The 22,548-nt window shown below is 34.9% G+C and overlaps 2 protein-coding genes across 2 annotated transcripts in view; one reads left to right on the top strand and one right to left on the bottom strand.

Moving 5' to 3' along the window:
- LRP2 (LDL receptor related protein 2) overlaps window positions 1–10,521 on the top strand; it is a 118,921-nt gene extending 108,400 nt beyond the window's left edge. The window contains 10 exon segments of the mRNA XM_072419091.1: window positions 199–378; window positions 1,695–1,814; window positions 2,540–2,630; window positions 3,421–3,488; window positions 4,518–4,638; window positions 5,268–5,397; window positions 5,807–5,920; window positions 6,518–6,616; window positions 7,360–7,434; window positions 9,790–10,521. Coding sequence (XP_072275192.1) covers window positions 199–378; window positions 1,695–1,814; window positions 2,540–2,630; window positions 3,421–3,488; window positions 4,518–4,638; window positions 5,268–5,397; window positions 5,807–5,920; window positions 6,518–6,616; window positions 7,360–7,434; window positions 9,790–9,954 — 1,163 coding nt within the window. The 3' untranslated portion in view covers window positions 9,955–10,521.
- A 1,003-nt stretch (window positions 10,522–11,524) lies between these two features.
- Window positions 11,525–19,901, bottom strand: LOC140335567 (retinol dehydrogenase 16-like). Its single transcript, XM_072418288.1, has 6 exons — window positions 19,656–19,901; window positions 16,917–16,961; window positions 16,452–16,782; window positions 15,366–15,624; window positions 12,822–12,985; window positions 11,525–11,847 (listed from the first exon to the last, which is right to left on the bottom strand). The coding sequence occupies exons 1-6, from the start codon at window positions 19,668–19,670 to the stop codon at window positions 11,600–11,602; spliced, it is 1,062 nt and encodes a 353-aa protein (XP_072274389.1). The 5' UTR covers window positions 19,671–19,901; the 3' UTR covers window positions 11,525–11,599.
- Window positions 19,902–22,548: the final 2,647 nt, after the last annotated feature.

Here is a 22,548-nt window from a genome sequence, read left to right as displayed (position 1 = left end):
ATATTTTGTATGCAAATTCAGTAGCCTAGTGCAAATACATTTTGTATGTCTAGTACATCATCTCTTAGCAGTCAGACAGAAAATCTTTCAATGTTTTCCGTACAGTATGTTTGTTGCACCACAAATTGCATTGATGAAAGTTCCTGGTAGTGCTTTTTTTTTAATTTACTAAACTGGCATTGTTTATCCTATATGCAGATTTGGGCAATCCTTATAGCCTGGACGTATTTGAGGGCCACTTTTACTGGACTACTAAGGAAAAAGGAGAGGTGTGGAAAAAAGATAAATTAGGGACAGGTCCTAAAGTAAAGGTGTTAACTATAAACCCCTGGCTGACTCAAGTGCGGATATACCATGCTCATCGCTACAACCGTACAGGTAACAGTTAATCCTTTGAGGTTAACCATTAGTTTTTTATTATTGTTGTTCATTTGTTACCTCTATTTACATACTGTGTACAGGCCTAAAGCGGTGTTTCTCAAATAAATCTGATAAAATGCAACCACAACTTTAACTAATTGTCATCACTCCATCTTTGCAGACTCTCAGTGGCTAGCTAGGAGAGACAGAATGACTTATCACTTGTCTGGTCAGCAAAAGAGTTAACTTGAATTTGATAAAATAGCTATAATTTATCAGTTGTGATGTATTTTGCTATTTTTACACAGTTAACATGGTATGGGGTATATTTATAAATATGTTCATTTAACACCCCTTATTAAAACACCCAGCTTCACCGATGAAAGTGTATCCTCTCCAGCCATGAAAAGCTTTACTAAATCAGGCCCATTATTCCAAATGGATTCAGTTACAATAATGTGTAATGTCTGGCTGCAAGTTGTGTAGCTCAGTGGCTACCTAAAGCAAAAGCAGCATAATTGGAATGTGCCATTGATCTTTGTACGACAAACCAATGGGCCAAGACATAGCATGTTATCACATTTAGCTAGGAAGGGCCTTTTGCCTCATTACTGCTCATACCCACTTTGATAGACAGCGGAGCTCAAGACCTGGAGTCTCAGAACTCAAGAACATTACTTTTTCATTTCACTACAAAACAGGCAGGAAAAAGCTGCATAGCCCCATGAACACCACTTTCTAGTATTAACATTTTTAAGCTTCTGATCTTAAATTTATAATGGCCTGTTGATACATGAACATAATGATGAGAGTTTATTTGCAGTTAAACTGTTTAGTAGCATTACAAATTAAAACATAAAACAGTCCCTAAATCATTATACACTTAAAATTTGCATAAGGAAGTATAAATTTTATCAACTAAAGCTCACCCTTATAGTATTTAATTTACATTTTGCAACCACTGAGGACAGCAGAGAAGTGGAACAAGGAAAACACTTGGTTGAGTTTAATGTACCTAAATAAAAGTGAGCTTTTTTCCAGTGTATGAAGCTCACCCAACACTGCATATACTTAACTTCCTAATAAACTTTGTAAACAAATTGTTGGCACTGTACATTCATCATAAACCTTTTAACATCTGCATCCAGGTTTAATGAATTTTCTGATTAAAATCAGATGAATGCCTTTTACTCTGCAGTAAATGAACCCTTATCTTATTTTGAACATATGTTAAAACAGAACAGAAGCTTTCCAGATATGTTCAATTCCATTGCTCACTATTATTTTACATATAATTTTCATGTTGTTGCAAAATCCTTGTTTTTTCTTTATAGTTTCTAATCGCTGCAAAGATGTTTGCTCCCATTTATGCTTGCTAAGACCAGGAGGTTACACATGTTCCTGTCCCCAAGGGGCGCGTTTCATGGAGGGCAGCACCTCTGAGTGTGATGCAGGTAAATAACAACATGCATACTAATCAGTAAAACTACAATTTATATTTTATGTGGGTTAGATCAGATCCAGGCAGACAAAATATGCCACCAAATTATATTCATACAGCCCTATCTTTGAATGAGCTCAATCCAAAGTTTTTATACAGGGTTTGGGTAGATTAGGGAAGGGATGGGATCTCTGTCAGGTGTTTAATGTTGTGGGTATTTCCTTTGGGGAGATTCATTCTTTGTATTGGTTGATAGTGACCCTTGTTACCAAAACAAATTCTTTTGGTGACAGCTGTTGCTTTTGGGTTATTGCCATTTTTCTTTTTGGTGTGTAAGATGTAAGAGGAAATCCTCCCCACTGGAAATAGAATGATAGGACAGAGGTTCTAACAGCATTTTTTTAAAAGACTACAAAAGAATTTATTCTAATGTTCTACCCAAACCAGCTTGCCTCCATGGCTTATTTGGGCCCTGGTCTTCCTTGTCTGCACAGGTAAAGTTAAAAAAGACCTTCACTGAAAGCTTTAGTGAATTATGCTGGAAGAAACTTATATTATAAAATATTTTACAGAGAAGGTTTAGCATTACAACAACATGTTGTCCAGGATCTGCTACAGGGCAAGTGTTCTTTTATTTGAAATAGGATTTCTTTAGGCACGATTGCTTTATTCCCTGCGTATGGCACATAACAGTTGCGTGTACTGCTCACTAACATGCATGGCTTTCCATTTTCTTAGCTATTGAGCCTCCCCCAACCATGCCACCAGCATGCAGATGTATGCATGGAGGAACATGCTATTTTGATGAAATGGGCCTCCCAAAATGCAAGTAAGTTTTGCCTAATAGCTCTTGGAATGCAAACTCTTTTAAATTATTGTATTGATCTGATGAATGTGTACTCATGGTTTAAAAAATGTTGCTTTATTTATTGTATGATATTGTTTATGTACTTTTGATATTACATGCTCAAGACATGACCCAATGCTTCCAGGCATAGGGGAGCATGTAGATTTCTTCCATGTAGTGGGGTCTATCAGGCAAAGTCTAGCCCTAAATACTGATAGATGACTGAAGGAGTGACTAGGCCATTACTGGGGAATTAAGCCCTGGCTACAACAAGGAAAGCACCGGCAGGGTGAATCTGAGGGGCCATACACAGGCATTCCTATTTTACCCCGCTTTGGCATAGTGACAGTCTCTCTTTAACAATGTTTGTTGGGGGGAAAGAGGTGTTGAAAAAGGAATCCGTTGCAGTTGTGAAATACAGGAACCTATGGGTACTCATATGTGCAGGATTGCAAGACTATCAAGGGGAACAGAAAGCAATTCACATATCATTCTTCATTCATGTATCATTATGTACAATGAAATATTCTAGACTGTTATCCTTCCTGCCAGAGCAAAAAAATGTTTATTGTTTGTTCAGCAACTCCTGGTACTAATTGTTCGCTGCCTTCCTAATAGGATGACCCTGCATGGATCATGTAAATTGAAATTCTATACAACTGCGTGCACTTGTATATAAGCCATATATTTTTCTAAAACTAATCAGAGGTAACTTTTCTAACCAAGTATTACAAATGCAAGATCCAGTTTTACATTTTTTTTATATTTACAGGTGTACATCTGGTTTCACAGGAAGTTATTGCAATATAGCATATAGGGCTGGTTTACCTCCAGGAACAGGTACATTATTCTTATTTAATTAAATCATATAAAATGTATACTTTTGCACTAGTGATGTTAAGACACATTTTGTTATTCAGCTTTTTTAATGTCTTATTATAATACTGCTAAACCTGGGTGTTAGTCATTTCATAAAAGTATTAGTTAGGTACCTAATCTTATTAGTATTGTTCTAACTGTTCCTCAAGTAAAGATATTCTCCTTTAGACACAGCTTGAGCCTTGTATCAGCACTATGTTTTTCCCTGATGAAGTCATTGTTGGAGACGAGACATGCTAGGATAGAACCTTTTATTGGTGTACTTCCACCCATTTTTTGAGTACTATACTTGGGGTCTGTTTTCTCTGCTCTTTACTATCCAATAACATTTAGAAGACCAAATATATGGACTTTATGTACCCAAATCATTTAATTTTTTAGACTCAAAGTGTTTTTTTAGCAGTAGTTTAGTATTTTGATAGAATATGGTACAGTGGTACTATATGGTAAAACATGGTACTGATGCCATGAATGCAGATGATTCAAGCAGATATAAACCCAACTACATTAAAGTCATTTTCAGTTTTTTTTCTTTTAAATCAACAACTTTCATTATAATAATACCTGATGATCCTTCCATGGAAACATAGGCACTTTCATTTTTTAGGGTGACAAGGCTGTGTTCTTGTCTTCCCAATATTTTTCTGCATTGTCAAACAGCCTGCAGATTGAGACAGCCACATAATGGTTGTTGTGCAGACATGATTGTTACCAAAGGGTAGGAATGGCATGCCAGTATTGAAACATACAGTAAACGGTAATTCCAAAAAAAAAAAAAAATAGTTGTTTGCTGCACAATTAAATGTAAAGCATTTGTAGTTTACGTTAAATTTAAATCAGTACTTTCTCTTAATGGATGCTAAATTACAGCAATATGAAAAGCTTTATGGAATGTTAATAGTATTGTATTTGTATTGTGCATGCAGTAGATTACTTCCCAGGTACAGCTCGATGTCAAAAATATTTATATTTTTGTTATTTATTTTTTAGCTGCTGTGGCTGTGCTTCTGACTGTGGTTTTGATTATCATCATTTGTGCATTGGTGATTGGCGGCATGTTCAATTACAGAAGAACAGGAAAACTGTTACCAGCACTTCCCAAATTCCCGAGGTAAGTGCCTCATGTTACAGAAGCAGCTCCTGTAATTAACTAGAATATATATGTGCCTGTCTGTATTTGTTGTTCTGTGCTCCAGATTTATTGTGACATTTTACACTAAGGTTGTAATGATATTTGGGAAATAATATGGAGGAAGGTGTCAGAAAACTACTTGAAACTACTTTCTTTTAGTATGTATGCGGCATTGTAAAGTTTTATTTCACATTTAAAGATTCAAGTGAATCTTTAGTCGGCCTATGTACACTAAAGTGTACTTTATTAAGCATTAAATAAACTTAACATAAACCCTTACTGACCTTTTTAGTTGCAGGCACTGTGGAACAATTTATTCTCACATTTCACAGATGAAGCGCTGATGTCCAGTTTTAATATAAGCTTAGAACCTTTTGAAGTACCTGGATAGCTACCAATGTCCTACAAATAATAAAATTCATGTTAAATAGAATATGTCTGTCTCAAATTTGGGTAGATGATGGTACTTCCGTAAGGAAAATTCACACAAATCTCCATCCTGTGTTTCCCTTTGGGTTTAGGATGTGGTGACAGAGTCTCTATAAACCTCAATGATTTGTTATTATTATTACCATTTACTTTAATAACTGAATCTTTTAATATTACAGTCTTAGTGCACTAGTGAAATCTACGGAAAATGGCAATGGTGTGACGTTCAGATCTGGAGCTGATGTGACTATGGATATTGAAGCATCTGGATTTAGTGCAGAGTCTTCAATAGATAGAGCAATGCAAATGGTACTTTTTATTTATTATACTCTATCATGTGTCATAGAAATAGGTGTCTAGGTCAGCCTTTCTCAATCTTTTTGCCTCTTGCCTTGTTTATGTCTTGAAAACACTAACAGGTATATCTTCCTTCTAGTATTCCTAATAGATATCATTCATCTTTGTGTGTTCCAGCACATTTTACTATATTCTCCATTATATAGAAAAATGAATTGGGAAACTGTAACCTCTCATAATATGCATAGTAGGTATAAAGGCCTAGGAACTCAAAGATCTCTTGTAAATAAAATGACTGGCAGATGTAGGATACTGTACTATCCTTAACAATATCAGTTTTAGGTCTGGTAATAGATTAAAATTCAAAGGCAAAATTGCTTTTGCGTTTAGTTAATATCTGTTCATGTCTTTGTTTTTTTAGAGTCCGACCTTCACACTGGATGCTGGGAAGGAACCAGTTAATTATGAGAATCCAATGTATTCTGACACCAAGGAAGGAGATATCAGCATTGTGACCATCACACAGCCACCAGATGTAAGCTGTCACCCCTTTATTAACAAAGTCAATCTTGGCCCCTTGTTCCTCCCCATGGACCTTTTAATGTTATGCAAATCTAGGAAAAAGGGTGTCCCAGTTCTATTTTAAGGTCCCCCATTTATACCTTCAATATTACCCCAGCACAGCTTCATACTTGCCACTGCAGCAGAATCACACTGGAGCTGGAACGCCGGAGCTTTGTTTTGCCCTAATGAAGTAATTGTTGGAGGCGACATGTTGGAATATGTTGGAATATGGTCGTTTATTTAGTTAACTTTTACCCAATAATGAGCAAGAGAATTAAGAAAGTTTTATATTAAAAGCTAAAAATTACTGTTAAAAAAATAAATTAATTGAAGATTTTTTTTAAAAAATCGAATCACTTTGCCCAAAACTATACATTTCAGGAAACAATGTAACCTACTCACTTGTATACCAGATATTTTTAAGCTTTTTTTTTTCAAGAATTTAAATTTATTCTTTTTCATTCGTCTTTTAAAAATGTTTTGTCTTTTACTTTGAAAACCAGAAAAAATATTTAGATAAACCAATAAAAAAACTCTAACAGTCGGATGCTTTTTTCTTTATTTTTAGGTAACTGAAACCACCAATGTGCAGAAGTCGGATAACTTTGAAAACCCATTATATGCATCTGACACCCCTCAGACATCAGCGAGTGCTGAAACAACCCAGGTTAGGACACTAGACAAAACATATGTATTTTTGCCACAATTTGCACACAATTTATTTTATGCTATTGAAATACATGGATCTGTCATATTCAGATTTTGTAGCACGGGTTAAATTTTAAGTGAACATTATCAAAACCAGGAAGCAGAGATTTATTATATAAGGATAGTTTTGAAAACTTTATTAACTTTTTCATATTAAAAAGCTAACGCGCCCTTGTTCTTTATTTAAAACCAGTAGTGGTAGATCATAATGTTTTGAAAACAAAAATTCTTTCAGTGTTTCCTATGTTGCAGTGTTGGAACATACAAATCTGTTTGCAATAGTATTGCAGTATATTGAGGATCCTACATGGTAGTTAAATCAAAGACCTATTTTATTTTAAATAATTGACATGTGCCATGTAGGACTTTCTAAGCATAAACTACCTACATACTGGGTCATTACTTTAGAATTTGCACACATAGCACATTGATTGATTATGATTATGAGTCATTATTGATTATGGAGTCAATACAAGAAACCATAGAAGACATTTGTTATCCCCATGTTCAATATCCCAATGTTCAACAATAGGACAGTCCGATGACCCAGAAAACAACAATTTGTTATAATAACATTTTCAATTACAACTAATTATACCAAAGAACCTGTAGTATATAAAGAACTTTAGCATATAGGCAGCTAATATTGCTACATAATTATTAGAAAACATATTAAATATTTTCTTTAACAATATATTACAGCAGGAATCAAAGTGGAATTTCTTCAAGAGGAAGGTTAAACAAAGCACAAATTTTGAAAATCCAATCTACTCAGAGGTTAGTATGTTTTGTACAGAGTTTAGTGTTGAATAAAGAACGTATATGATAATGTAACTAGTAAGATATGTTAAAGTATTAGTTATTACATGTTTCAAAAAATTGTTTTGTTTTACTTACATTAATTAGGTACAGGTTTTGTTAGCTGTATAACTAACTAAAGATTAGTAGTCATTATTGCAGAGATGCCAATAAAGCGGAAGCAGCATGTGGCAGTTACTTGTCTAGGACTAATTTGCATACCCAAATCATTTTTAAAGATTTTGTTTTTCTCATACAGTGAGGATGCAGTGGGAACCAGAGCTGCCATTTAGGCTCCCAAAAAAAGTTCATCAGAGAGTTTATTAATGTACAGATTGTGATAAGGAAAGGATAAAAGAATGACCCTAAAGTCCAACACCTGACAATTTTTTTTCTTTCAAAAGGCAAGGGGTTAACATTTGCTGTACAGCTTTTTTTTCTGTCTGTACCTAATAAGTAGGTTATTCTCTTTAATCTTTTTCTGTTTGACAACCATCGCTTTGACAGAAATTGATATATTGAAGCTCTCCAAGGCTGGACAGTATAGACTTTCATCGGTGAAGCTGGGTGAAAAGCAAACCTGGAATGGATTTCTTAAAAGTAATCTGCTATTTGTTAGCAAATGTTTTCAATCCTGGACCGGATCCTTTCCAGGTTTGCTAGATCACTAAGGTTCACTGATGAAAGTGTGTCATCTCCAGTCTTGTAGAGATATAATAAATCAGGCTCAACATGGAAGAAAATCTCCCCAAAATTTAAACAGATGGCAGTAAACTGTACTGTAATACAGGGATGTTGGGAAATGTTATCTGGTATCTATTGTTTCCTAATTTAGCTGTCACATTGTCTAATTTTTCTTTCCACTGGCAGAATTCAGATATGAAAGGAATGGAGATGTGATGCAGTGTGCAAGCACATTTGACCAATAAAATAGATATTCTGTCAACTTAATTGCTCATATGCGCTATTTGTGTGCACCTATAAACCTGTCTGCTGTTGGAATTTGCCTTTTTTGATTTTTTTGATTTTAAGATTAGTTGGTAAATGGAAAAAAGAAAGGCAACACCTTTTAACTATGATGTCTACATGTAAATTAGGTGAAAGAATATTATGCAAGTATGGAGCAACGAAAATGTTCTTTTGGAAAGTTTTTGAAAACTTTGGTATGCAGTGCTAGCACTTTCCTTTTCTGTGCAGGTTTGAATTCATTTGCTCCTGGAAAGGAGAGTTGATGAGTTTTGCCTACAGCATAGAATTTTTGTGCTAGAAAATGTGAAATAACTCCACAGTCCAAATCTAGCTTTCAGCAGGAAGACATGATTGTTGAAATCACACTTTATTTACAGGGGAAAGGAAAAAACATATTTTCGGCAAGTGCATATTTTGAGTTATTACCACAAAGAGAAAATAACCACTTCTGGTTATCAAAAAACTTTCAAAAGTTTTTCATTAACACAATGCTGTACATTTACCTTAGAGCAAACCTATGCATTACCAAGCATTTCTGCTAGGGATCTGCAAAAACTATGCTATTACTTAGGATAACAAAGTAATACATATATTCTTCTTAAGACTAATTTCACACTAGCAGTGAGGTTGCAGAAGTCCGGATTGACAAAGTGCTTTTATTGTCAGAAGGCTTATTAAAGAAGCTGATCTTTCCCCGTTGCCGATTTACCATTTCGTGTTCTGCATTATGTCATTGTATAGAGGTGGGAAAATGAGCTTTGGTTCCCTATATCATGTCTTTCTGAGCACTGTTGGTTTGATGGAGGAAAATCATTTTTGCTAGATGTTTCTTCTATATCAACTCAATTAAAGTTTACATTTTTGAGTTTAGGTTCGGCAATAACATGTGCCTGTGTTACAACTCCATCATGCCATAGCTGTTCCATAACAGATGCTTTCTCATCTTAACAAATCATGCCACATTAGGGTTGATTTACTAGGCATTAAAGGTTGTTCACATAGCAAAGTGAATTATATGCTTTTAAAGAGATATATCACTTAGATTAGTAAATTAAGTTTAGGAAGTTATGAAGCTCTGCTCACTTCAATCGTTCATTGTTCCAATGTGCAAGGAAAATCAGCTAGTGTGCAAGGAAAACTCCTGTATTTTTAGATTTCCTTGCATGTATTTGGGTATTCTTTGCAATCTGTGGAAGGTGATAAAGCACCTTGCTAAGTGAACAGCCTAAATTCCTTTAGTGAATCAGCCACAAAGGGTTTTATACATCACATTTAGAGAGCAAATCAACCAAATAAACTACAAAAAACAAGTTTCTTTAGATTAGATTGCAATGCTCTTAAATTTGTGTTGTTTATTACTTGTAGATGGAAAAAGAACAACAGGAGGCTGAGGAAGACCAATCTCCGTTCTCACCTCCTCCGCTAACCAAGCCGTCACACAAAAAGGAACCACATCAAACGACCTTCTCTCCAACAGAGGACACTTTTATAGACACTGCCAACCTCGTCAAGGAAGACTCAGATGTATAACTCATTGTAGTCACTTTCTTGCACATGTTTTTATATCGGTCAGGAGCGTTCATCTTGTTACAGAGTATTTTGTTTTTAGCTAATCGGTGACGTTTTGCCTTTTTTTAAAAAAGAGATATGCCAATTCTTATTTTTATGAACAATTATCACAATGTACTATATGTATATCTTTGCACTGAAGTTGTCTGAAAATAATATTATAAATATTGTGTATATTTGTAAATTGTCAAAAAAAAAGATTATTGATGTCAATGATATGTGAAAACTTTGTGAAGATAGCAAATTAATTAATTTTAGAAAATTTTATCAGAGAAAAAGAAACATTAATATGTACAGGGACCTGCTTTAACATCGTCATTTTTGTAATTGTACAGATGTTTATACAGACTGCTGTTCAGAAGATTACCTTGATGTAGCTGCCTAAGTTGATATATGTGTATTTGTTCAAATGCATATATTTTCTGACACCTGTTTTTAGAAAAGTGTTTTAGGCTACTGACTATGCAAACCTTGGAACAATCAGTTGTCAATGAAAACTATAATTAAATGCCTATTAATTAATTTGAAGTTCTTTCAATTGTTTACATTTGTTGCTGTTTTACATCCTTAAAACTATTAATTTATTAAAGAACCTGGGTTATCCAACAAATCTGGAATAGATTTCTTATTATCATTTGATATTAGTTGGCAAATGTTTTCAATCCTGAACCAGATCTATTCAAGGTTTGTTGGATCGCCCAGGTTCTCCCACAATATCTTCTCCAATCTTGAAGAGCTTTTTTAAATCAGACCCATAGATGTATGTGTTCACTGGGGAAACCGATAAGTATGCAGTTCTACTGAAATTATATGAATTGCCTTATGTGCCAAAAATTACAATTTCCATTTAGACTTTATTACCTAGGTATTCCTGACAGACAGTACAGTCGGGTATGTGAATTTATTTTTTATTTCTTGCATCACATCACTGCACTGCGATCATCATCACTCTGTTATAAAAATGCACAATTGCCCTAAATGTTTGTCCAGGGAATAATAAAGCAGAACATAATGTTAAGTGTAAACATTTGCAAATAGGCAGGTCCTTTGTTGAAGAAGGGAAAGCTAATAAAATAAATAATTTTACCTGCCTGATCACTTATTTTTAAATACACCTAACCTTGCCATTGTGGGTGCTGACGTTTTTCCTTCTTTTCCTAGTTTCAGTCTTTGGCTATCTTGATTGACTGAACCAGGATGACACATCCGCGAAGGAATTCCTTTAGTGTCCGGGTATGTGGGTCATCCTGGCATCATACAGTTAGTTGCATACATGCAGCCATTAAACCTCACCAAGACCCTCCAGGGAGGGTGGGAAGGGAACTTCCCTCTCCGCTGAATTTTCCAACAATGACCTCCCTCTTTACCCCTGCCCCATACATCCCCTCCTCATTAATTATAAGAGTGGATACAAGACTGGTCATTCTGCACAAGGAGAGACAGTAGAAGACAGCACAAGGAGAAGGCAGTCTTTTTAATTAATTCTGAGTATATACCATATGAAAAGAAAAGACTCCACAAAGCAATAAAACACAATAAAAGCATGACATTTATTTCCAAAAGAAAAAAAATGTTATGTAAATCAAGAAGTAACACTTCAAATCATTTATACATCAATCTGATTTTTAGCTAGTCTTTTGCTACAAATTGGTCGAGGTAATAAGAGTTGTAACATGATGTCAGCTAGGAAGGCAGGAGCATAAGACAAAGGAAGCCAGAATAATTTGGCATCCCACCCAGCACCATATCGCGTCCGTGGGTACCTGGCTATCAGAGCATGTTCCATGCAATTTGTAACCTTGGAGATATCCGCACTGCAGAGGGTCTTCATAGATAATCTCTGCACTTTTAAATCTAAAACAAAAAAATGGCTTTAGTGTTGGATTAGACTGAATTGTTGGGAGAGATGGATGTAGGTAAAAGAATTTGTCATATAAAAAGTCACAAGATCTGTTTGGTTCACCAGCTCTATTCACTGTACCCCACCAGTATACCAGTATAGTCATGAATATAAAGTTGCCATCCAAAACTGCATATTCTATTAAGTCTATATGCTGTATACTGTTGTGGTGTGTGTAACTTATTATTGAGAGCAGCTCTGACTATTTTCTAAAGATTTTATCAGTAAATGGTTTTAAGTTCTGCAAATGGGGCTGGTTTAATAAAACACTCCAAAACTGGAGAAAATAGATTAGCGCAATAGAATCTGGTTAATCTAACAAACCTGCAATGGATCTGGTCCAGGAATAGAAAGTGTTTTAAGCATTCTATTCTGAATGTGCTGGATCACCCAGGTTCCATGATAATCTATCTTCTCAGTGGGAGAACTATAATAAATCAGGCCCAATGTGTCCTACTTTTTTAATGAAAATTCTAAAAGAGAATTGGGTCTTCAGAAGTGATCTTAGAGGGGACATACAACACATTTGGCATATTAAACTGAAAGGAGTCAATATTTTGGTGGTAAAAGCTTTCAATTATGGATTATGTATAATTACAACCAGCATTACATACAACATTACGACCAACAAGAACACAAATCCCTCCTTTATCAACATGACATACATTAGAAGTTTACATACAAAAAGGATATTATACGGTATATTAAGATATATTTGCAATATGGAGCTTTTGTCAATAGACTAAGCTTTGAATGTATGTGTAAGCTTTATGTAAACTTTTAGAAATTTTTGTTTGGTGATGTAATACTTTTACATTTGAATAGAGCATGCATTAGTTTGATGCCCAGTACAAAATAATGATTTGTATGAATGTATTTCAAATGTTGATTTTTCTATTGATCTAGACACTATAGAATAATGACTTACAATTTTCAAAGTATTTATCTCCATACGAATTTCTGACATCTGGTGTAAGCCTATTCCATAATCTCTGCAGATCCTTTTCTATGATTTCAAGGCTGGTAACTCCAGTTTTAAAGAAACCAGGTTCGATAATACTGACTTTCACCCCAAAGTGCTGCATGTCCCTCCTAAACAAAACAAAAAAAAAACAAAAAAAGAGGGCATTGTTTTATGGCCATAAGTGTGTACACCTGGATATATATAGGATTCATGTACCCAAATATAGATTGACATACATATCTATAATATATATGGGTAAAAATAATAACGGACCATATGGTTTATAAATCTCAAACTTCACCTGATTGGCTAATGTTACTTCACCAAGCAAATATGATGAACAATATACAAAACCTGGGTCGTGCCTCTCCTTTTTAACACCCTTGCTTGTGCTGATGAATCAACTTTCCACAAACATGCCTTTAAAATTCTTGCCCATGTTGACATATTTGTATCCTGAATTTCTGCAAATGTGCCTGCTTTAATTCCTGCTGTGAATCTCCCATTCTACCATTCCCAAAAGAGTTCTGTTGGATTAGAATAACTGGTCTACCATCTGTTTGCTTTGGCAGAAATTAAGATTCATCAGACCAGGGTACATCTTTCCAGTCTTCAAATGTCCAATTTTGGTGTCCTTCATCGTCTCTGCTTTTTGTTCTTGCCTGACAGGAGTGAAACCCAACATGGTGTCCTGCTGTTGTACTCGATCTGCTTGAAAGCTGGATGTGTAATGAACTCTGAGATGCTTTTCTGCTCACCCCAGTTGTAAAAAGTAGCTATGTGAGTTATTCAAGTCCTTCTGATAGCTGATAACTTTCCCCAAGTTAAGTCAAACCACTGCATTTTAAAGCTAATCTCAAAGCACAAATATGTAAAAGATAGCTTTTCTATTTCTCAGGAGTTGCATTCCCATCTTTCCACACCTGAGATTTACACACCTACATTGGCATGGCTAAGTCTGACAGGGTAGAGACCTGAGTTTTCTCTGATGCAGGAACATGTAAAGGCCTTGTCCTTTCAGCCTGTTACTAGACTAAAAACAAAAAGCAGCAAATTGATTGTTTCTCATTTTATTCTCTTTATCTTTCTCTCTACCTTCTCCTATCATTATATTACTTGCTAACACATGAACACTGCAGACTCTTTGTTCCACTTCTCCATCTCCTATTCTGATATCTGCTGTAGAGGGACTGCAAAAGGCTGACAAAGTCAAATTCAGGTCCTTACACTCCTTTATTTAAAAAAATACAAATAATGATATATTAGTAAATTCAGATTTGTTGATGTTTGAATGTTTTTTTCTTAGTAAATGTTTGTTGATCTTCACTGCCTAATAACTCCTTTGTCTTTCCATATTAATAAATTGAAAGCCCCGTTAATCTGAGACTTTTGGATTTACCCCGAGTTCAAGTTATAGTTAATTGCATTAGGAATAGCATGGCCAACTTTCACATCACTTACTTAAGGGGGTTAAAGGAACAAAATTCTTGACTCATAAACTACTTACCCATGGTCCAAGAACCAGGATACTAGAAAGATGCTATATCATTGATGGCCTCTGCAGCCCGACCCTCCTCACTCAGGAACAAATTTTTTTTTCCTTGAATGAAGGATGACTCCCTCAATGAAAAAAGAGCCTCTGCTCATATATTTTGGTGTTAGGTTTGGAGCTAAAATTGAATAACCTTGAAACAATGCCAATCTTTGTAATATCTAAAGATGCTCAAATACATTATTATAGGGAATTTAAACCGCAATGTACATGATCAAGATTAGGCATATTACTAAAATGGCCAATTTGCATAGCAATGCAATAAAAATTACTGTCATGCCACAATCAAGGTATACCCATCATGCACCATCATCAGAACAGCCCCCAAATAATATGTCTGCAAATGTATGTTCAACCCTATATAGGGGATTTGTAGTAGAACTGTTTTTACCATCATGTCCTAATAACTTACTGTAGGGTAATATATTGGGAACCCTGTATAAGAATATCAAATACAAAATGATTTAATAATATGGATCTTTTTATCCAATTACAACTAAGGTTACTGATGTATAGTCAGTGGGAGTACTTTAAAGTAGCCTCTACTTGTACCCAGAACTATTTGAGTATCTTTCAGTTTTGTGCTTAGTTAGTCCAGTCCTGCAGAATATATTGTGGATATCCAGCAACAGATGGTTAAAACAATGGCAGCACTGGTATTGTCTAAGAAAGACTCTAAGAAATTGTCTAAGAAAGACTTAGAAAAATTGTGCTAATTCCATTAGCCAGCCAATGGATGTCTGCAGAGATTTGGCATTCCTATAAACATGCATACATTTCTAATCTGACTGTCTCTGTCTGGATCAGCTGTAAATCATTTGTTTGGTCAATTTAAACCCATGCTTAACCTTATTTTTACTAGATATTGGTTGGATATCAATACCTGGTAATAGCCTTGTATTATAACAATATGATCACAGAATAAAAGGTAAATATGGGACCACGCTATGACTTACCTCAAACTGTCTGAGAAGGATTCAACACCGCACTTTGATAAGGAGTAGCCACCTCCTCCAAATGCCAATCTTCCCATAACACTGGCTACATTGACAATTCGTCCTCTAGCCTTTTTTAAAAGAGGTAAAAACTTCAAAGTGACATCAATGAGTCCAATAAGGTTTACATCAAGAACTCTGTGAAAGTCTTCTAAATCCAGCCAGTCTGTTGGTCCAATTGGTGTAGCTCTACCAGCATTATTAACCAAACCATACAAACCTAGGTAAGAACATAAGTAAACAGTCATATTAGGCATAGGACAGACGGATCCATAGTAACATTCAGTCATGTATTGAATTTTAATGTTATTTTTTTTACTGTTTAAATTATTTTTGATCAATGTTAACAAAAAAGCTAACGTTTTGTATAAAGCCCATTTAAGGCTTGTGGTTGATTGCAGTATTGACTAAGATGGATCAGGCAGAATGACAACCTAGTAGGCAACATAGTAGCATTAGCTATTTTGACCCTCAATCGATACAGATATAGATTCCAATAGGCTCCTACATTTTGTATTTGAATTGTCTATACTAGTATGGTCCCAACAAGTCCATCCTCCCTCTCTTTTTTGACTTTATTTTAACTTTGATCTATGGGAGAACTACATACTTTTTAAAATGTTCCCATAGCCCCTCCTGACCGCTCCCCCCCAAGCCATATTGGTGACAGTACTATGTTTATGGGCTGGGCTATTTTGCTGCATTCCTCATTCTCAGCACAATTGTTGCTGCACTACATTTTCATCCAAGCTTCATTGTCACAAGCCTGGGCCCTTTAGTTTGCTTTATGTAGGGTGTAGTATGCATCCCATTATCTCTAGTCAAGTGTACAGAAATTATATATACATTGAAAAGTGTAGCTTGGTGCAAAAACTTTAACTTGGTTCAACTTGGTCCTTCACTCAGTCTTGCACATATACACATACAACAATCACACAGAGGGATGGAAATGTCAATTTACAAGGATTTACAGACAGCTATAAGTTAGCAATGCCACAACAACATTTTGGGGAGAAGTTTTTTCTACAGATATGATACACATAGTACCTCTGTTGCCCGTTTCAGCTGCAACATATTCCACAGCACTGTCAATACTTTTGGGATTAGTTACATTTAGCAAGACTGTTTTCAGTGTCGGAGATGTGCAAGTTTTTAGGTCCTGACACCCCTTTTCCGTCAGACAGGCAGCAATGACAATAAATCCTTTTCTATGAAGTCTCTGTGCCAGTAAGTTTCCAAAGCCTGAGTCACATCCGGTGACAAAGACATGTTTTTCAGGAATATCTCTAATTTTTATACTGTCTCTAATGGTCCAGCAAACAAATACCACTATGATGGAGGTGACAGTGCCCATCACTGCTGGATGAACAATCCATAGCTAGAAGAGAATAAAGTGAATGTCAGCTAATTTATTCATGCAGAAAATGCTGTTTTTTAAAAAATCTAATAGCTGATTTGTATCAATAAAGCTGCTATTTGTTTTGCTGAATATGCTGTGTTTGCTACAGTTACCTCTTTAAATCTTTCAAGCAAATCCACTTGTTCTTCTTCTCCCTGCTGAAATGACAGAAAAAAAGATAATTACCTATTTAGCCACATATTTATTTTTACTCAAATAGGGTTTCTTGGCTCATTTTATGTCACAATGTTTCAGTGTCAGGTTGAAGATTCCTAAACTATATAGCCAAAACCTATTTAAACTTTCAGGCCACTTGTTTTTTTTTACATTGAACTTGAATCCTGCCTTCATTGACCTGGCTTTGTGCACAAGGCAAAGACATACTGAAGAAATGACCGTATTCAAACAATTGTCCTAAGGTTGGTTGCTCATTTGGATGGTGTGCAGATATTTTGGCCATAGATTGTATATATACATGGACTGCCACAGTTTGATCTCCGTTTGGAGCTTTCACAGGGATGACTGTTTGCCCCTAGGGCCAATGGTAGTCTTAATAGTTGGGATCCAAAACTATTCTGACTACTTTTGAACATGGGGGCAGATGGTTTTATTTTCAGCATGCAGTCTGGAAATGGTGGTATGTAATGTTTTAACACTGGTAGGCAGCTTTTACAAAACACTAGTGTTTTAAAATCCGTTCTCAGACTGGAACTGAAAAATGTACAGCCCGAAGATAATATAATGTCAGTAAATATTTAGAATGAAGAGAAAGATTAATATTGTACCTTGTATTACATGTGGCAAAACAAGGAATCTCATCAACAGCAGTAGGTTTGGGCAGCTTGTATTCATAGATCATTTTGGTGTGGTCCTCCTGTTTTTACCTCCTTTCATCCAGGTAATAGTGCTGGGACAATAATTAAGAAGCACCTGTTATGTCATGTCAAATGACAAAGTGCTGAAATTCCCATGCTCTTCCATGCTTAAAGTATTCTGAAGTACTAGATACATATATATATATATATATAAATAAATATATATATATTTGTGCATGTGTATATTATACATTTTGGTCCTGGTTTCTGTATGCATCAACAGGGAAGTGAAGGGCAGGTGAACAAGTATTGCTAAGGGCAGAGTTTTTAATAATTGAACTAGTTGCCAAATTTCTAATCTCTGATAAAGAACAAGGAAGTAGATTTCTGAATGGCCATGTTGACTTTAGGATCTTCACAATGCAAAAGAACCATAAAAAGTGTTCGACTCTATCAGGCTGAGTGACATCATAGAATTCAGAATCCCGACTAGATAATCTACTGAGAGCGGCATTCTAGGTGACCTTAAATCTGAAGCACACAAAAAATTTGCCACATATTTTAAATATCTTTGCAGCAAGAAACAGCCAGCCTGAGATCATAAAACATATTTGCAACATATTCAATTAAATGTTGGCTGTGCCAGGATCTCATTTGATGTCTTGATGTCAAATTATCTTCAAGTAATCCATTTTAACATAACTTTTCTTTCATTTTGTCCCCTGTTCATTGAATGGTGCCATAAATAATAGGGATATGTTGGACAGATGATAAAAATACTAGGATACAATGTCATTCATGCATTACATATTTAAAAGGAGTAAAGCAATAACATAAAATAAAAAAACAAACATGACCAGATAAAATACAGATGCAGACCATGAATGATGAATAGGAGCTTGAGTGGGTATGTTAGCCATTTCATGGAATCATTGAAAATATAATTTTTGCAAAAACACAATGAGTTTTAAAAAGTGAATGTTCACTAAAGCTTGATTAAGAAGGTGAAGCAGAGTTCACTTCATCCAATCACATGTCAGCACAAATCCTGTTTTTTCTGATGCACGGGATTGGATATTCATAGTGATTGCAGCTTTATCTTGTGTATTCAGGGCCATTTTAGTGCATTACTGCATGCATGATGATGCACAAAGCAGAGCCTTGTAGTAACATTGATTTTCAATGATAGAATATTACTATATTATGATTAGAATATATAGACAACACACCAAAATATAAATTCATATATAGCACACCTCATCTGCAACTGGGTTATCTATACTTATGGCCAAAACTTACAAATTGAAATAAAAGATCCACATGAAGCTTATTGTCAGTGGAGGTTAACAGAAGAATAATTTTAAAGGCATGTTCTTGACATGTAATGAGAAAGTTAGTAATAATACATCTATGAGATAGGCAGTTAATTTGCATGTATATTGTTACATAAGTGTAAGTAATTAAAGTTTATGTGCCCTGTACAGATTACTGCAGCATGATGGACCAGAATGGTGATTAGTGGTGCTTTCTTTCATTACAGGGACCCAACGTTATTTTCTACTGCACCAAAATAAATCAAACATGATAGTCACAAAAGGCAACCTAAATATCTAAATAGTAGGTAAATCATTTGGGTTCCTAAAAGACCTTCTCGCTTTCAGGAAAACTTACTGTGTTTGATATATGAAAATAACACAAGCAGAGAGTTAATTTAAAATATATATAATGCAGCTGAGTGATTACGACATCAACTACAGTTACTACAATAACTTTAGTAGCAACAACTTCCAATTCTACTACAATACCTACAATTTCTATACATCTACTACTATTACTTCAACAAATTGTGCTAAATCAACTGTGTGTTAAAATAAGTGAAACAATATAAAAAATAAATCTTACTATGGCTAAATGCATTAATATTTATATATTTAAATCTATAGTACAATGAATATAGCACACACAGAGCCCTTGGTCCGTATATGCAATCTTTATCTTCTAGCTAAATAGCAATAAAGCAGAATTCTATGTACTTACTTTGTAGAGCCACATAGTGAAATACAGCAAAATTTGGAGGACAAAAATTTGGATATATTAGCACAAAAAGCTTTTACTTCATTGCAAATTTTTGGCAAGGTCTTCTCCACTGATATGAATGTATATCCAGTTTTCAAGGCATCACTTTTAAAGTATAAAAATAAAACTTCCCTTTCTCCTTGACTTTAATGCAATTTTCACTGGGCCTCAAGTAGTTCCCAAGCATGTTGTGACTATTCAATGTCCGTGTTAGTACGTCATATATCCTTGTCCAGATTATTTTTGGACTGTAGCCACTTAATCCTTATTAGACTAAATCACTGGCATCTCATCTCCCTCAGGGATGGAAGGGCTGAGGGTTAATTATAAATATTGTTATGCAAAGCTATTCAGGGTATTATCTTCAGTAATTGTCCAGATCATTACAATTCAACTATGTGGTTTTTCTAGAAGCTGTTTTCTAACCTGAAGTCTTTCATCAATTTAATGTGTACTATGTATTCCTAATGGATTAGAAATACATTAATCTAAAATGTGTGTAATATGTGCCAACATCACACTTTATGAAACTTCATACATTAACATATCCTAATAGATGGTATTCTATTGCTGGAAAACCACATTTATATTTGTTTCACATAATGTACAGTTTTACTGAATGTTGCCCCTGTATTAAAATGACTGTGCACATACTGTATATAGGCTGGGATTATGTTTTCATAGGTTAGGTTGAGGTTATTTTTTCATTGATGCATATATCAAATATAAACAAAATCTATATTAAAAACAGTACATAAACACAAAGTAAAAACACATCTCGCCATATATTTAAATAGGGTATGTTGAGGTTAAGCATTGGGCTTAGTTGATTTAATGGATTGAAAAATCATGTTGGCTGTTTCCATTGATTGAATATCAGATATTGTGGGCAAGCTTCAGCTTTGGTTGGAGACTAAATACATGCTGCTGAAGACAAAGGATTGTTAAGATTATTGCTAATACCCCTTTTTAAAGCATTGCCCCGCCTACCACTATTGACTGGTGGTTCTATAGCACAACAAACACATAAAGGCTGCATTTGTTTTATGGGGGCCTAGACAAAAGGAAACCACTGATAATGCTAGTGGATAGAAAATAATTCTGATCCTCTAATGTAGTGCTTCCTAACCAGGGTTCCATGAAACTCCAGGGGTCTCCAGAGGTTGTTGGGGTTCCTTGAACAGTAAACAATGTGTGGCTCTCACGTGAGTTTAATTGACAGCCATTAGCTTTCTGGCTATTAGTAAGGGTGACATTCTTCCTAACACAAAAACATTATTAGCTGTGGATATAGTAATATATATAGTAGGTATTGCCAGGGGTAATTGTTCAAGGGTTGTTGTCCTCCCAATTGTTCTCCCATGTTAAAAGGGTCGGCAAGGCTGCTCTAAAGCTTTGTGTAAAAATTCAATGTTTTTGTCAAAAACCAAAAAAAAAATGTAACCTTACTCTGTTTATTAGTTTTGTATCAATGACTCATACAGTGCTAAAGAAATTGCCCCTTATTTAGTAAAGCTCTTTAAGGCTGGAGAAAATACAATTTTTTGGGTAAAGTTGGGTGATCCAGCAAACCTGGCATTAATTTCCTAAAGTAATTTGCTATTTGTTAGCAAATGTTTTAATACCTGAATCAGATTTATTTATTTTTGATCACCCAGGTTCACTAATGAAAATGTATTCTCTCCAGAGAGATTTAATAAATCCGGGCCAATAAGTCAGCATCAGCAGATAACCAGTGTTTTTACAAGAAGGTCAGCAACCCCAGCTTCCTCCTAGCTCTTATGAAAGGTTCACTTTAAATGTTTTGCATAGTGAACTCCCAATATAGATATTGATGAGTTACTGTTTATTAGACTGAATTATGACTGTTACAGAGTTCTGTGCAAAAGGTTATTGATAAGTGGTGTTTTACTTAAGAGATAACATACACACTCTAATGAACCTCCTCCTTTCCACCATGATAGTAAAAATGCTGTCATGTATGTTGCTATCCACGTTTTCAGCATTCCGGCTCCTTTTAAAATTTATTAATATATGAAATAATTATGCTGCACTTAAGGAGGCGTCCTAATATTTTATACTTTAGATTTAGTCTTTTTAGTTTTAAGACTCCTAAATTGACTCTTGTAGCATAAAAGACACCACAACATTTTGATAATTTTCCTGATTGTTAGGTTTCCATAAATGATACAATAATTGTATGAACTGGCATTCCTATTCACAAAACATAGGAAATCAAGTTAATATATTTGCCAGTTTCGGTAAATGCTAGCCCATGTGTTTTTTATAGCTACCCAACCTTAGCTTCCCCGACTTTCTTTTCTCGAGTTGCAGTGACATAGAAAGCTCAGTGTAAGTTGATCTGAGTTTATACAGGATTAGTTCAATTTCATCTAAATTACCTCTGTCCACTTTTTATAGCTGTCTTTATCCCAGTCAGTAAGATTTTCAACCTGGTAAGTGAAGACTTCCCCTATACAAGGGCAAATACCATTCTTTGAAAAGTGTTACCAGGACAAATGTTTCCATTGCAAAATTTCACATCAAAACCATTCCTAAAACTTCCTAATATTTTTACATTTCTCCTTACTTTTTATTTTAACAAAAACTGTCTTAGATGAAGTTCTACTTTAAGGAAAGGAATATTGGATTATCTATAGTTATATGAGATACTCTAGAATGCTTCCTTATACTATATATAACATAATAAACCTATTTGTCTCTATATTTTCCACACTGGTTATGGAAGTATGACAGAATATTCTTTGTTTTATATGTAACAGACCTTTGCTACTTCACCTGTTGCACACAGCAATATATCCTGCTCCTAACATTATAGACACACAAAAAGGAC

Source organism: Pyxicephalus adspersus, chromosome 7, assembly GCF_032062135.1.
Source record: "Pyxicephalus adspersus chromosome 7, UCB_Pads_2.0, whole genome shotgun sequence".
Lineage (NCBI taxonomy): Eukaryota > Metazoa > Chordata > Amphibia > Anura > Pyxicephalidae > Pyxicephalus > Pyxicephalus adspersus.
This window is presented reverse-complemented; position numbering and strand designations above follow the sequence as displayed.

What these genes read in the sequence shown, in the direction of transcription:
- LOC140335567 (XM_072418288.1), bottom strand. An exon ending in TGCTTGAAAGATTTAAAGAG is followed by an intron (nt 16,783 to 16,916) that starts GTAACTGTAGCA and finishes ATTCTCTTCTAG; the next exon opens with CTATGGATTGTTCATCCAGC. An exon ending in AGATAAATACTTTGAAAATT is followed by an intron (nt 11,848 to 12,821) that starts GTAAGTCATTAT and finishes TTTTTGTTTTAG; the next exon opens with ATTTAAAAGTGCAGAGATTA.